The 16,083-nt window shown below is 53.2% G+C and overlaps 1 protein-coding gene across 2 annotated transcripts; it reads left to right on the top strand.

The window, feature by feature from the left end:
* The first annotated feature begins 9,151 nt into the window (after positions 1-9,151).
* BATF2 (basic leucine zipper ATF-like transcription factor 2) lies at positions 9,152-15,455 on the top strand. Of its 2 annotated transcripts, none has more exons than XM_068555433.1 (3): positions 9,152-9,354; positions 10,693-10,797; positions 13,803-15,455. In XM_068555433.1, the coding sequence occupies exons 1-3, from the start codon at positions 9,316-9,318 to the stop codon at positions 14,463-14,465; spliced, it is 807 nt and encodes a 268-aa protein (XP_068411534.1). In that variant the 5' UTR covers positions 9,152-9,315; the 3' UTR covers positions 14,466-15,455. The 2 variants fall into 2 exon arrangements, with proteins under 2 accessions (XP_068411534.1, XP_068411533.1); XM_068555432.1 differs by having other exon boundaries at positions 13,800-15,455.
* Positions 15,456-16,083: the final 628 nt, after the last annotated feature.

Genomic DNA, 16,083 nt, shown 5'->3' with positions numbered 1-16,083 from the left:
ACAGTCAATGTATCACCTTTATAATCATAAAGGAAACTTTATTTGTTACTCAGAAACAGCAAGAACAACAAAAAGCCAGGGGAAAAGACCCTGCTTAAGTATAATTGTTGATCATTAAGCATTAGCAAGAAGTATATCTAGGGGCTTCCCTGGTGGCGCAGTGGTTAAGAATCTGCCTGCCAATGCAGGGGACACGGGTTCGAGCCCTGGTCTGGGAAGATCCCACATGCCGCGGAGCAGCTAGGCCCGTGAGCCACAACTACTGAGCCTGCGCATCTGGAGCCTGTGCTCCGCAGCAAGAGAGGCCGCGATAGTGAGAGGCCCGCGCACCGCGATGAAGAGTGGCCCCCGCTTGCCGCAACTGGAGAAAGCCCTCGCACAAAAACGAAGACCCAACGCAGCCAAAAATAAGTAAATAAAATAAAGAATTATTTTTAAAAAAAGTGTATCTAAGTATTTTATTTATTTATTTGTATATATAAATATTTAAGCTTGCTCTAGATGAATTTCCTATTTGATTCTTTTAAACTGTAATGTTCATATGAGGTTGTTTAAAATCAGGTTACAGTTTTGATAAGAGGAATCCTGTTTTCCTCTCTGTTGAAACACATCTGTGATGCAAGTTTTATTTTGGGGACCATATGCATATGACAGAGTCACCAACCAGCACTTGATGGCAGCATACCCAAGTGTAGCTTTCGTCCTACTAATGAGTAAACAACTGGAGGGTTGAATGTACATCCTAATCACTGAACCAGCAACTGCCTACAGAGCACAGTTCTACCCTGGCCTGCTCCTGTACTCCCACCCCTTATCTCCCTATAAGCCTTAAGTATCCAAGGGCCACCCTGTCCCCAGTGCATGTGTACAACGTGCAGGCCACAGCAGAATGCCTCAAGTGGCAAGTCAGAGTGTTTGAGCACCCTCGTTCTAGGTCTCAGCCCAGCTGCCTCTTGTGGGGGACAGAGGAGGTATCCTCTTCAACTTCCAGATGACGCAATGAGCTGTTATACCCCTGTCATCCTCCTCAGGGCACATGACATCCTCAGGCCTTTCCAGAACCTTAGGAGTGATTAACGATATGAAAATCTGAGCTATTCCAACAACTACATCCACGTCCACCTGACCTGTGCCTTGGCATCCCCAAGAGTAAGGCTGTGCCAGCAGCTTCTTGTCTCTGCAGGGCCTGGCCTGGTGAATGGGGCTGGGGGGAGGGAGTAGTTGCTGTGCCTTCACTCAGCAACCAGAGAGGCAGGTACCACACTTATCTCCACTCGCGACAGGTGAGCCAGGGGCTCCGCTCACCCAGATTGCTGCCGCAGCCTCTCCATCCGTTTCCCTGTTCCTCCTCCCCAAGGCAGAGGGACCTTTTAACCTCTGGTCACATCACGTCTGACCTCTGCTCAAAGCACTCCACTGGGGACTTCCCTGGTGGTCCAGTGGGAAAGACTCCACGCTCGCAATGCAGAGGGCCTGGGTTCGATCCCTGGTCGGGGAACTAGATGCCGCATGCACGCCGCAACTAAGAGTCTGCGTGCCGCAACTGAGTCTACATGCCGCAACTAAGACCCGGTGCAGCCTAAATAAATAAATATTAAAAAAAAAAAAAAAGCCCTCCACTGTCTGCTGGGTGCTTCCCGTATCTTTACGTGTTAGAGCCCAAGGGCTTCAGTGACCTACCAGGCCCTGCATGAGTGGTCCCCATGGCTCTGTGCCCCCATCACCTGTTCCTCCCCTGCTTACCAATTCTCCAGCTGGCCAGTGCCTTAGGGGCCAGCACCCCTAACCCATACCTCCCTGTCACCTCCCTCTTTTCAATTTTTTGCTCAAATGTCCAATGTCTCAAAAAATTTTTTTGTTCAAATGTCACAATAAGGCCCAGCCTGACCGCCCTATTTAAGTCTGAAACTGCTCAATCCCCTACCCAAATTCCCCAAATCCTTTATTTTGCTCTGTATTCCCCTGTGACAGTTAAGGTCTTCTACCAGCCTATATAATTCCCTTAATTTATTACATTTATTCTCCCCCACCCCTCCATCCCCTCTAAAATGGAAGCACCATGAGGGCAGAGAGTTGGATCTTTTTTTTTTTTTTAAAGCTGTCTCGCAGCACCTAGAACAAGGCCCGCCACATAGTAGATGCTCAATAAATATCTCTTGAGTAAAAGGAACGGGGCAGAGGGTTCATTAACTGCTTTCCAGCTACTCACCCAGCTAGAAAGCAGCAGGACCTCATCAGCTTTGTTCCTAACCACCAGGCTTCTCAGTCCCCAGACCAAGGCAGGCCTGGCCCCCACCGTCTCCTGTGAGATCCCACAGAGGGTAACTCCTAGACCAGGCCCAAACCGAGGCGGGCATCTCATAGGCAGCCCTCCTGCAGGTGTCCGGAGTGGGAGCTGGGGCCTGGAGTGGAAGGCAGGGAAGTGCCAGGTCTCCTGTGCCCACGTGTCCACCCTCAGTTCAGTGCTCAGCCCCTGGTTCGGTAAAATGCCCACTCTGTTCTCTCAAATGGCACAACCCCCCCTCAGCCTTGTAGGTGTCCACCTCCCAAGAGGCCTCAGGCTAATCGCAACCTCCAGCCGCAGGAAAGGGGCCTTCCGAGGTCAGTTGTCACATTTCCATAGAGGAAATTGGGCCCCAGAGAGGACACAAGGCTGCCTGAGGCCTTGCACTTGGTAGCACCTGAGCTGCAGGTGAACCCAGTTCTCCTGGGACAACTTCCTAGTCGCCTTCTGGCTGGGGCCCCCTCCCGGCTTCAGGAACCCTGGCCCAGGACCCGTGGGAGGCCCTGTCCTCAATGGTGCTTCAGTGAAGGTCAGCAGTCCTGCCCCCTCTGACCCATGGCAGGTTTCTGCCACAGGTGCGAATGCTCCCCGCTCTTCTGAGGGTGCCCTGTGTCCCTGTTATTCCCACTCCAGAGCTGGGAGACGTTAGCTGGATCGGCGAGGAGTAAGATGGGAGGAGCACACCGGAGCTGCAGCAGAACCCCGTCTGCCTGGCTCTGCCTCCTCCCCGCCCTGGGCCAAGTACCCTCCTCTCACTGAGCCTGTTTCCCCAGCTATAAAGCGAGGAGACTGGACGACAATCTCTAGAATCTTCTCACCAGACCGACTGCCAATCCACCTTGCCAAAGCTCTTAGCACCCTTGGTACAAGTCCTGGGCTGGGTCAGCCAAGGCAAGCCCTCTCTTGTCTGTGCTTGTGGGTCACTGGCCACACAGGCTTGGGCTTTATGCCCCATCCCACCCCAGCCCTCCAGGCCCTTGCTCGTGACCCTGGCTGGCCACTTCCCCAAACCAGCCTCTGAGTGAGGCCTTCCTGTCTCTCAGAGCTCTTGTGGGAACCAACACAGAAGCTAAGAAGGGAGAGAGATGTTTGAGGAGTGGAAAGGCTCCCTCCAGGGCCGGGGTGATTGTCCTTTCTCTCCAGTGTCCAGGATCTCAGCAGGGTGCCCAGCGTGGACTTCTCCACCATCCGAAGTGGACAGTGGGAATGTGACATCACAAGGGAGGTACAGCCAGGGACACTGGGACAAGAAGGAGATCCCTGGTGACTGCTTTCCATGCATGGTTTCAGTTATCATGACAGCCTATTATACAGACAAGGAAACTGAGGCCCAGAGTAACCAAGGGCCCTGTCCAAGGTCACATGGTTAAAAGAGGCAGAGCAAGAGGCTTCCCTGGTGGCGCAGTGGTTGAGAATCTGCCTGCCAATGCAGGGGACACGGGTTTGAGTCCTGGTCCAGGAGGATCCCACATGCCACGGAGCAGCTGGGCCCGTGAGCCACAACTACTGAGCCTGAGCGTCTGGAGCCTGTGCTCCGCAACAAGAGAGGCCGCGATAGTGAGAGGCCCGCGCACCGCGATGAAGAGTGGCCCTCGCTTGCCGCAACTGGGGAAGGCCCTCGCACAGAAACGAAGACCTAGCACAGCCAAAAATAATAAATAAATAAATAAATAAAAAGGAAATTTGAAATGACCTATTTCTAAAAAAAAAAAAAAACAAAGAGGCAGAGCAGGGATTTGAACTCAAGCCTGTTTGGGACATGGACAACCGGGGAAAATCCACGTGCTGTGGTCACTACTGCCACATCCCGCGAAACCCTGGGAGGCTCGCTGACTCTTCAGTGCTCAGTTGTTTATAATTTATAGTCCCTGCCCTCTTCCAGAAGTTTAAGTCAGCTTCCCAGAAAGATGTGTACATTCACGGAGTAGCAGAGAATCAGAAGCACTAGGTTTTGGAGGCAGCAGGGGGCCCAGCAGGACTCGGGGGTGGGAACGTGCGCCAGCTCCCACCTAGGACTGGGCGGTGATGGCGTCATAGAGCCCCCGTGAGGTCACCCAGTTCCTGGGAGCCCCAGCTATTGGCAGATTCCAGCTTTAATGAGAGCCTCCAAGGTCAAGGTGCTGTGCTGAAGTGAGAGTCAGTCCTTTCCTCTCTATGCCCTGGGTTGTCCCCACGATGTCGCTGCCCCAGTCCTTGCCCAGCATTCAGTTCATCTGGAGTCATCCCATTAGCAAGCCTTTCCTTTCCCACTTATGGGTCCCTGTGAAACAATAAAAAGAGAGAGGGCTGGGCTTGGTGACAGAGACACGTGGGGATTAAGTCCATCCCACCTGGGGATGCGACCTGGCCAGGGGATGTACCGCTGAGCGGCAGCTTCCTCATATCTGAATCTGAACCAAGGTGGTGGTGTCAGCCCAGCATTCGTTCCCTCTTCTCCTGCCAACTGCACCCCAGTACCCTCTGGAAGTTTCCCCTCCCTCACCCCTAGTCCCTATGGGACCCCAGCTTTAACTATTTCACCTTATCTCCTGGCCACAGTGAATGATGTCAGGAATAGCCACAGGACTCAAGCCAGACCAAGCAGAGCCAGGTCTGGGACCTTTGTTGGAAGTATTGGGAAAGTGGCAGGGGATGGAGGGATGCACCCTCCTGGGGCAGCTAAGCTGGTGTTTCAGGTGGCCAGCTTACCACCTTGAGCCGGACCTGCCTGAGAATGTATCCAGCGGGGGGAGAGCAGATAGGGTGAGACAATGACTCCTGATGACATTGCTTGGGCATCATGATCTAGCCGTACCTGAAGCTGTTATACTCGAGACTTGTCAGTAACTTAAGCTTAGTTAGATCATTTATGAAGCTAAGGATCCAGAGATAACTAATTTCCCATCTCTTACTGAGACTCCTTTGAAAGCATGAGAAATTTTTAGCAGATTTCATCAAATATTAAGTGCTGCTTCTTACATATGGACACAATCATTAACCCTCTTTTCATTAAATGTATTTCATTAGAAAAAAAATCTCATCCCTGTTCTTGCACTCTGCCGTTTTTTCTTAGAATAATAATAATAAAATTCATCAGTCATTTATTAAGTGCATTTGTTAAAAGTTTAACAGATGTTTATGGGACTTACTGTGTGCCAAGCACTGTTCTAAGCCCTTTACATATATTACTTCATTAAATACTTATATTATTACAGTGAGGCATAAAGAGGTTAGTTAAATGACTTGCTCAAGATCAAGTTCCAGGCCCTGGGATCAAGCCCCTCCACCCATTCTTCAATGTCCTTCCCAAAGAGCTCTTTCTCTGCAAAGCCTTTTCTGATCTCCCCAACAGGAAGTGGCCCCTGGCCGCCACAGATGCCCTCACAGAGGCAGGCTGTCACCCTCCTGCCCTGCCCTGCAAGTCAATGTGCTGGGCATGCGTCCTACACCCCATCTGCTTGTGAACCCCTCCCAGCTGAGGCTTAGCTTCCACGCAGGCCCATCCATGGTTGTGGGCAGGAAGTCGACAGCCAGCCTCAGCCCCACCAGCAGTCACCTGGCCTCTTTCTCTGCTCTCCATCATCCGAAGCTCCCTCGAGGTGCCCTGAGGAGGCCAGGCCTCAAGTGAGGGGTGCTCATGGTGGGGGACCTAGAGAGAGCGGTCCTCATCCCTGGGCAGCTGAAGCCGCAGGCATCTCTCCAACCCCAGGAGGCGTGGGAAGGAATTGGGACAGGGTATCAATGCATCCTGGCCTCTCCCAAACCAGCTGTGTGACTGTCACCTCCCGGTGCCTCAGTTTCCCCACTGGTAAAATGAGGAGGATGGTTAGGGAGAGTGCCCCAGGAACCTAGGAAAGTTCCTGTGGGAACGAGTAAAGCAGAAGCTTTTTTACTCATCCGGGAAGCTTCTGGGGTTCCCGGATGGCAAGCTGCCTGCTGGACTTTCACTCATGTGTTCATTAATGGAACGCCTATTATGCGGTGGCAGTGTCTGAGGCACTGGGAGTGCTTCAGAGAGTAAGACGGGCAACGATCTGGCTGCCCAGGAGCTCACGCTGCAGCTCTGGTTTGGGGAGGCCTCTGAGCCTCCACCCACGGGGGGCAGCAGGCTTGGGACTAATGGACCAGGCCCTTCCATGCTGGGTGTGGAGGAAGACTGAGGGCTTGGAGGAGAGAAGTGCGTCCTCCCACCAGCTCTGCCCCCTTCCGCCAGGTGACCTTGCCTCTCTGGGCATTAGCTCCTCACCTTCTAAGTGAGAGGTTGGACTGGTTGGCCCTGAAGCCTGCTCTGCCAGCCTTGCGTGGCCATTCATGGTTAAACACTACCCACTCTGTGTCCCTCCCTCCCTGCCACTCCTCAGGGAGATCAAGCCATAAACGCTGCCTTCTTCCATCTTCCTCCAGGGCTGTGGGCCTCTGAGAGGGGCCACAGGCATACTTGCTGACTGTCTCGTCTCCACCTGAAGCCAGGGTCTTGAGAGGGGAAGACTGGTGGTCCAGGTCTGGGGCTGGGGGCTTAGGGTGGGGATACTTGGGCCCTAGCCTCCCCCCACCCCACCTGCCTCCAGATGTTTTTTTCTCGGTTACATCATGCACGGCTCCCCCGGATCCTTCCCTGAGGAGCTCATGGCTTAATGAGCCCCTCAGGTGCCCTCCTCAGGCAAGATGCCTCAGCCCTCCTGGTTTCTGGGAAACAAAAATAACTCAGAGAGGCTCCTCTCCCATGCCCCTCACAAGCAAGGAGGGCCAGGCCCAGCTGTCATGCCCAGCCCCACCCACCCAGGCGTTTTAAATTATGAGGCTGCATAATTAATCCTGTGTACCCATAAATCTCAGGAGTGGCAATGGATCCTAGCCAATATGCAAAGAGCTCTCTTCTCATCTCATTCTTTTTTTTTTTAATTAATTAATTAATTTATTTTACTTTTGGCTGTGTTGGGTCTTCGTTTCTGTGCGAGGGCTTTCTCTAGTTGCGGCAAGCGGGGGCCACCCTTCATCGCGGTGCGTGGGCCTCTCACTGTCGCAGCCTCTCTCGTTGCGGAGCACAGGCTCCAGACGCGCAGGCTCAGCAATTGTGGCTCACGGGCCCAGCCGCTCCGCGGCATGCGGGATCCTCCCAGACCAGGGCTCGAACCCGTGTGCCCTGCATTGGCAGGCAGACTCTCAACCACTGCGCCACCAGGGAAGCCCTCATCTCATTCTTTTCCGTCTTCAAATCAACTTTATAAATAGGTATAATTTCTTGGTCATCCACAGCATACATACGAGGACACTGAGGCTCCAGGTGATAGACCTGGTGAGTAGAGTGCCAGGTGTCAGAGTCAAGGCTGACTCTAAAGCCCAAACTGGTTTCATACCCACTTCATAGCATAGCGGGAGACTATTACTCTTAATGCCCTGCTCATGACAGACATCACTAATCAATCATGGCATGGCAGACATTGCTAATCAATTGCAGTGTTCTTTTCTAATAAGCTCAGAGGCAGCTGTGAACTCCTAAACGCAGTACTCCAGGACACCATTTCCTATCAGAAGATCAAATCCACAGTATTTGCCATTCCGGTGAGCCCACACCATCAGCCTTGAGTCCTCAGTACTCAGGCACAACCCCCAGATGCTCTAGTCAGCAGGGCACAGGACTCTTCACTGTACATCAGTTGCTGTGTTGTTCTTAGAGAGGGATTAATGGCTCCACCATCCCCTGAACTGTTGTCCCTTCTAAGCATGGTCTCTCTTAGAGACACAACAACCATACAGGTTTGCTTGGGGCTTCAGGTTTTGTTAGGTCTTTAACAGAAGTTTTTATTATGAAACATTCAGGTATACCCCAAAGTGTAGTTAATAATATTATCACAGACAATTGTGTTCCCACAGTTGAAGCAACAGAACATCCCTGACACAACCGAAATCGCTGTGTGTCCCCTTCAGTCCATCTCTACCTCCACCCCCGCCAGGCCACCACTCTCTGAATTTTGTGTTTCTCATTCTCATACATATTTTTGTACTTTTCTCACATAATTACATATCCATATTATTCAACATTACAGAAATTATTTTTGTTCAAATCTTGTTGCCACTTGTCATTTTCATACAGTTGGATGTTATAAACTTTTAGGCATGATGATAAGTGCAGCTTTGATCTTCCACCGTATCATAATTGTGAATATTTGTTGAGCCCTCATTCTACACCAGGCATGCTTTTAGGTGCCTTACCTGCCTTAACTCATTTAACCTTCCCGATAAAATTATTTTTATCCCCACTTTACAGATTTAGAAACAGAGGCACAGAAAGGTGAAATTATGTGCCCGAGTCACATAGCTTGGAAGCTGTGCTCTTAATTGCTAGACGTCACTCTCTCTACTGCTGCGTGGTCTGTTGTCTGAAAACACAGTCAGTAGCCATCTGTTCTCCTATTTAAGGGCCGTTGCTTATTTTTGCCGACACGCCTCAACTTTAGTCTCACAGGGTTTGGGGGCGGTTGTATTATCTTGCTTAGTTCCTACATCAAGCCTGTGAGTGGATGTCTGTATCATCTCCCTTTACAGATGAGGAAACTAAGGCTCAGAGAGGGTAAATCACCTTCTCAAAGCTGCACAGCTCCAGCAAACCAGAGGTGGACCATGAACCTGGGCTCCTGCAATTGTAGAGCCCAGGGGTTCTCCCGTATCCCATGTGAGCCCTCGGTCCCCCACTGGCTTCCTCTTGGCTCTGTCCATGGCAGCCTGCCCTGCCTCTCCCAGAACACCCCTCCCCACACCTGGCATCCAGGCTCCCTCCTCTCGCCACACTCCACCGTCCTCCTTCCAGAGAAGGAGCCCAACCGGAAGGCCAGTTCGTGTTAGGAAATTCCAGCCACGTGAGCCAACCCAGGCCTGGGATTCTGAGCAGCCGGTGGCTTTAGGAGAAACTGAAACTTGGCTTGCTGTGGGTGGAGTGGTCACGGGGAATTTAAAGAGCTGCCACTTCCTTGGGTTCCCAGAGGGTACTGGGAGGTCACAGCGGCGGAGGGACGTCCTGAACCGGGTGTGAGCCTCTCTTCTCCTGCCCCACCATGCACCTCTGTGGGGGCGATGGGCCGCTGACCAGGATGGTGAGTACAGGGGGCCAGGTTCAGGGGATGAGAAGAATATGCCCCAGGGTGCCTGGTGCCAGCTCTGTTCACATGGGCTGTGTGGCCGAGGGCTCACACACCCTCTCTCTCAGCCTCAGTTTCTTCAGGGGATTGGATCAAGGGCTTTCCTGCTCTCACATTGCAGATCCAGCCTCCAGTTTAGAACTTAGCTTCTGACTACTGCTCTCTCCTAACCTACCTGTTCGCTCACTGCCATTACAGGAGCCTTCTCTTTCCTCCCCCAAGTTCTCTGGCCATGGTTCCCTTGGAACCTTGCCTCTCTCCCAGGACCCAGGTACCAGAGGTCCACCCACTTCTCTCTCTGCAGGTCTTTCCCCCAGGCTCCAGTCTCTCAGTCCCCACATCACCGGGAAGGGGCCTGCTATGGCCATGAACCTAGGAGCACAGTCCTCCACCAGGGAGGCCAGGGTCTTGCCTGAGGTCCCTACACTCAGAACACACCTCCCAGAGTGACCTGTGGGAGGGCGGGTTGGGCTGTGGGGTCTCCAATGTCCCCTCTTGTCTGACCTTCCAGAGCCCTGGGCATTTGGGTTAAACATTTCATCTAAGTTTCATGAACCCCAGTGTAGGGGGAGGGTCACAGCTGTCAACCTTTGAGTCCGCTCTTCTATTAGAAGGGACTCGATTCACCCATTCTAAGCTGCTGTCCCCCTAGAATGCGAGCAACTTGAGGGCAGGAAGTTTTGCCTCTTTTGTTTGCTGCTGTGTCCCCATAGCTCAGTGTGTGGCACATAATAGGTGCACAAGAAATATTTGTTGCGTAAGTGAATATCAGCTTTGGGCCCGAGCTGGGCATGGGAATATGGAGTGAAGTCAGAACCCCCACCCTGCCCTTACAGACAGAGCTCATGGCTAGAGAAATCAATACCTTGACCGTGGAAGTAATAGCGATCAGAACAACAGCGGCTGACTTTTATTAACCCCTGCCTGCTTTATGTCCTGTGAGGAAGGCGCTGGTGCCTCCACTGTACGGCTCAGGTAGCTGGGCACACAGAAGTGAGTGATCTGCCCAGAGCAACACGGCTGATAAGGAGACGGTGGGTGTGAAGTCGGTCCTGTCTGGGTTTGAATCCTCGCTTGTGCTGCCCCATCGTGAGCTGTGAGCAGGACACGTGGGTGAGGCTGGCAATCCACCGAGGAGTGCTGTGTCTGCGATGGGGTGTGTGGACACCGAGGGAGCCAGAGAGGGCTTCGAGGAGAAAGGGGACCCTCGGGGACTTGATTCAAGAAGGGTATGACTTTACAGCTAGCCAGCCCCTGCCAGGACCCCTGAGCCTTTGGCCTCTCTCCCTACAGGACCCTGAGGAACATCAGAGGCAGCTGAAGAAGAAACAGAATAACCGTGCAGCCGCCCAGAGAAGCCGGCAGAAGCACACGAACAAGGCAGATGCCCTGCACCAGGTGAGGGATGCCTTCCTTCCCATTCCTGATGTCACTTACCTGGCCCGGCCACCTCTTCTCTGTCCCGCCTATGAGCAGTTCCCCCTGCACTGCCGTATGTGCCAGGGGGCCTGAGTTTGGGAGGAGGGAAGGGCTTTGCAACTGAGATTTGGAAATTCCTGGGTGTTGAGTGGAAACCGTGTGCCAGACACACGCTGGGCTGCAGGGACATGAGGGTGCATCCTCAGCCCGGGCCTACCCTCAAGGCACCCCCGGTTTAGGGGGAGGAGACAAGGAGGGAGGCAAACAGGGAAAACCTGGCTCAGTGACCAGCGGAGGCACCGGTTAAAATGCAGCTCCTGGCCCCTCCCCACCCAGGACCCACCTCAGGAGGTGCTGCACTCCAGTGGACAGGTTCTAATGGGGGTGGCCAAGACGACGCTGTGAGAAACCGGTTCAGGGTTAAGACGGGCTGGCCTTAGAGTCCCAGCTGTGGCACTCATTAGCTGCAAGTCACTTCCCTCACTGAGCTTCACTGTCCTCATTCGAAAACGGGGACAATAATCGCTGCCCACTGGCAGGACCCTTGTGGAGACTAAAGAAGGCAAAGGAGCCCGGTGGGAAGGGGGAGGGCTCCATTCACACTTGCCTCTTCACCTTGCATGGTAACCTGACCTTGGATGGTAACCCGACCTTGGAGCTTCCCTTCTACCTCTGTGCAGAGAGAAAGGACACCACCAGTTCCATCCCAGGGGGATGATTAGGCTGGGTTCAGGACCTGGCTTTTGGGAGGGCTGTATACATGTTAGTCCTTATAGCAATGAGTCAAATTCAGAGCCCTCCACACCCAAAGGCCCTACACTCTCTGTAACCCCGCCCCCACCTGTCCACCGTCCTCTCCTAACATCCTACACCCCGTTCTCTCTGTTCCTTCATTGGCCAAGCACATCCAGCCTCAGGGGCGTCCCCTGGCTGCTCCGTCTACCTTCAGACAGCAGCCTAGCTAGATCCTTACTTCTTTCTGGCTGTTGGTTCAAATGTCACCTCCTCAGAAGGAGGTGGTCTTTCTAAACATCTGATCTAAAGAGACCTCTCCTATTACTCTGCTTTATTTTTCTGGTTAGTACTGACCTTCTATCACATATTTAGATGTTGATCATTGCTTGTCTTCCTCACCAGGCTGTAAGCACTCTGAGGGCAGGGAATTGTTCTGTTCCCTGCTGTTTCCCCATCACCTGGACCAGTGCCTGACAAATAGAAGGGACTCAATAATTCCCTGTGGAGTGAATGATAGAGTCAGGATAAAGTGCTTTGGGAACACATAGGTGGGAGCAACACACAGGTAGTTGGGTCAAGGTTATTTAGAGATGAAGCCTGAACTGGTTTTCAAGGATGAATAGGAGTTTTCCAAATGGATGAAGGTAAGAAAAGGCATTTCAGGCAAGTAAAATAGGGCTGGCATGGCCATAAGAGAGTAGCACCCTGTAGAATGCACGAGAATGAGGACTGATGCCCAGGATGGCGCCTCCCTGGCAGCGGTAGAGACTTCATGCATTCGTTTATTCCTTCCTTCCAGAAATGCCGATTAAGTATCTCCTGTGTGGCAAGCACAATTCTAAGCATTGGAGATACAGCTGTGACTTCAGCAGACAAATGCCCAGCTCACCCTCCCCAGGGCTCATATTTTCATGGGGGAGCTGGACAAATAAATGACCCATGAGGTATTTGAGATATCAGATGGTGATACGTGCTCTGGGAAAAATTAAAGCAGGGAAGAGGGAAGGGACTGGGGCATGTGGGGTGATAGAAACCTAACTAGGGAAGCCGTCCCGGAGGAGGTGACATTTGAGCAGCCTGAAGGTGGCGAATGAATGAATGAGTGAACGAATGAGTGAGGAGCCAGTGACTCAATTTCTGGAGGTGAATTGAAGCCTTTGCAGAATTTAGGTGAAGGGTGACCTAATGACATGTTTTTAAAATGTCTTTCCACATTCCATGGCAGAAACCAGCTTGGGAGTGGGGCTGCGGGTGGCTTTGAGGCCTGTTAGAACTTTGAGTCCATGGCTTAAGCAACATTTTAACGCAAAACACCCTTGCAGCTTCTTCTTTTAAAAAGTGATCATAAAGGGGGGTAGGTCGGGGAGAGGGCCAAAGGAAGTCACTGAGCCTGATGAGCTGTGGAAATAAAGTTCCTTCTGCGTTTTCCACCATTGTTGTCATCATAAATGGTTGTTTAGAACTGCACGTCGATTACTGTCCCACTGGGTTCTCAGAACCCAGGGTTCAGCAGAACAGAACCTAAACGCGGAACAGAACACACCTGTGCTGCCAACCTGTAAAACATGACCCTGGACTCCGGCCACGGTGCCTCAGTGGGAAAGTTCTGGGCACTGGGGAGGTCTGGCAGTGGCACTAAGCTGCCTAGAGGTGTCCAGGACAGAGGACATCTAAGTTGTCACAAGAAGGCCATGTCAGGATTAGCCCGAGGATGGGGGTGCTGGAAGTGTCCAGGCAGGGGAGAACGGAAATGTGGCAAGGAAGCAGAGTCCATATGGGGAACAGGAAGTAGGAGAATCAAGAGAAGTCGGAGAGATAAAACTGGAGGTGTGAGCTGGGGCCACCATGCACAGGGAGTCATTAGAGACTTTAAAGGGCTTTAACGTTCGATTAATGATGCAATCACTGAATGTCTCCTCTGGGCCAAGAGATCTGGGTGGTTTGGGGGGCACACCAGTTAGGAGGCTGGTGGAGCTCCCAGGTGAGTGGAGATCCCAGGCTGACTAGCTCGGGGACCTGGCAGCAGGGATGGAGAGCAGGCAGATCTGAGCCCTAGCAGGAGGTTGAGTTGGGGGGACTTGCTGGTGTTACGGAAGGCTGGCCAGAGAGTAGCCAAAGGGCATTCAGACGGCGGTGGTATCCTTCCTCCTATATCGAGGACCCTGGGGGATTGGGAAATAGGGCTCTTGCTGGGCCCCTGATTCTGGCTGACATAACCCTCCCCACCCATCTGCTTCTCCCCCCAGCAGCATGAGTCACTGGAGAAACGCAACCACACCCTGCGGAAGGAGATCCAGGCCCTTCAGGCTGAGCTGGCGTGGTGGAGTCGGACCCTGCACATGCATGAGCGCCTGTGCCCCATGGACTGTGCCTCCTGCTTGGCTCCAGTGCCCCCTGGCCACTGGGGCCAGGCTGAGTGGCCCCCAGGCCCCGTGCGCCCTGGACCACATGGCTGCCAGGAACAGCCAGGCCCGTTCCGGACCCCGGTCTCCTCTCCGATGGCTCTGCAGCTCTCTCCAGATCCACAGCCTCATGGTTCCCTTGGCCTCCTCTTGTCCCCTCTGCCCTCACTGTCCCTTGGTCCCGCCCCTGTCACTGCATCCTCTGGCCAGCCGTCCCCTAGCCCTGTCCAATCTGCCTCGCCCACTGGCTCCGGCCTGCTGAGGTCTTCCTCCAAGCTCAGCACCCTCCTGCCCAGCCCCCCAGCCCAACCTCCCCCTCTACAGTCCCTCGGGCTGGAGCACCCCACCAGGGGGAAGCTGGCGTCCTCAACCCACAGCCCCTCAGCTGCTCTGGGGCTGGGCTTTCTGCAGGGCAGGGAGCATAAAGCCTGCTTCCTCAGCAACAGATCGGCAAGGGCCCCACCCTCTCTGGCCTTCCCCCTGCTCTCCTCTGCTCAAGTCCACTTCTAACCCGGCCCCCAGAGCTGGGCTGGCCCCTTCCTTGGACTCAGGAAGCAGCCTCAGCACATGGGCATCTCCTCTGTTGCCACTGGAAGCTGCCTTTATTGGCTGACCAGCTGAACCAGGATTTCACCAGGGAAAGGAAGCTGTCACTGTGTGCCCACCACTCTGCCAGGTCCTGTCACCGCTCCTTTCTTATTTCAACCTCATGGTCATCCTGCAGAATCCAGATTGTCAGTCTATTTTTCAGGATTGGGAAGGGGACAGGCTCAGAGAAGCCAAATGACTCGTCTAAGGTCACATAGCCTTTCTTGGGACCTGAAACACCACGATCTGCTCCTCCTTCTCCTAGTGGAATCATGGCCCAGGCACCCTAGGGGCTGAAGTCCTAGAAACTGAGAACTGGTGTGAGAGGTTTAAGTGCTGGGAGTGGGGAGGGGCTCTCCCTTCTGCTTTGTGATTCCCAGGGCCACAGAGCCCTGCAGTCTCTGAAACCTTGCCCTCGCTGGGGCTGGTCCAGAGTCCAAGCCTGGGTGGGGAGGGGCCAGGCAGGAGCCCAGAAGTGAATTCTTTCTGTTCTTTTCAGTGCCAAAGAACTGAACCTGTGGGTTGGAGTTGGGGACAAGCCTGGAGCGGTCCCCCCTGGGATTTCTACATGCTGAGTACCCATAGCCATACCGTGACCTTGGGGAGATTGCGAAGGGTCAGCTCTCCAGGCTATTCCCCAATAACTCCCTGCCTCCCCCCTTCTCCCGGGGCCATGGTGGGTGGACTTCTGAGAGCATTCATGTCATGCACAAAAGGCAGGTGGAAAGAATGAGGGAAGGACCAGGCGCAAAGTTATGTTTAAGCAAGTGCTGGACTTGAACCTGGCCACCGTGAGAACTGTGTCTTCTCCGGTATCACCCCCATCCCTGTGCAGCCCTCAGACCCTCATTACCCTCAGGCCCCTCTGAGCAGTGCCCCTCATTGCTCTTTGGCCTGATGGCAGCTGGAAGAGCAGGGGCTTGGGGCTAGGTGGGAGCTCAGCTGTAGCGCCTGCTCGGGGATGGGGGTGGGGTGGGGGGTGGCGGGTTCTCATTCAGACTCAGGACAAACACCGTAAGGGGCCTGAGATGAGAAACTCCAGCTCTTCACCCAGATTTTCACACACATGTAAACAGACACTATGCTAGTATTTGACACACTCCAGGATGCTGAGCATAAGTCTTGGTACCTAGACTTTATGGTAAATAAAATATTGTCCAATTCTTTTTGCTTTGGTTAGTTGTTTAAAGCTCTGGCTGTATTTTGTACTATTGAAACCAAAGGGCCTTTGCAAGAAGAGGGAATAGTCTAGAATCTCAGAGGCGGGTGATCCCTCGTAGACCTCCTAATCCAACCACCCCCCCCCCCCGCCCATATTGCAGATGAGGAAACTGAGGCCTTGAGATGGGATGGACGTGCTTGGACTCATGCAGTAAGAGGAGGTGTCATGGCCACAGGATTGTGGCTGGCTGCAGAGCTGGGGTCACCAGTAGATTCAGGGAGAACAGCCTGGTGGGAGGGAAGCCAAGATGCTGTTGGTTGGAGGTCTGGGACAAGAGTCGATATGATGTACAGTGCTCCAGGACTCAGAGGGAGATGA

The sequence above is a fragment of the Eschrichtius robustus genome, chromosome 11, assembly GCF_028021215.1.
Source record: "Eschrichtius robustus isolate mEscRob2 chromosome 11, mEscRob2.pri, whole genome shotgun sequence".
Classification (NCBI taxonomy): domain Eukaryota; kingdom Metazoa; phylum Chordata; class Mammalia; order Artiodactyla; family Eschrichtiidae; genus Eschrichtius; species Eschrichtius robustus.
This window is presented reverse-complemented; position numbering and strand designations above follow the sequence as displayed.

Bases quoted from the DNA above. Each gene is read 5' to 3' on its own strand.
- BATF2 (XM_068555432.1), top strand. From the start codon at position 9,316: ATGCACCTCTGTGGGGGCGATGGGCCGCTGACCAGGATG. The intron at 9,355-10,692 runs GTGAGTACAGGG...CTCTCCCTACAG, and splicing joins ATGGGCCGCTGACCAGGATG to GACCCTGAGGAACATCAGAG. The intron at 10,798-13,799 runs GTGAGGGATGCC...TTCTCCCCCCAG, and splicing joins AGGCAGATGCCCTGCACCAG to CAGCATGAGTCACTGGAGAA.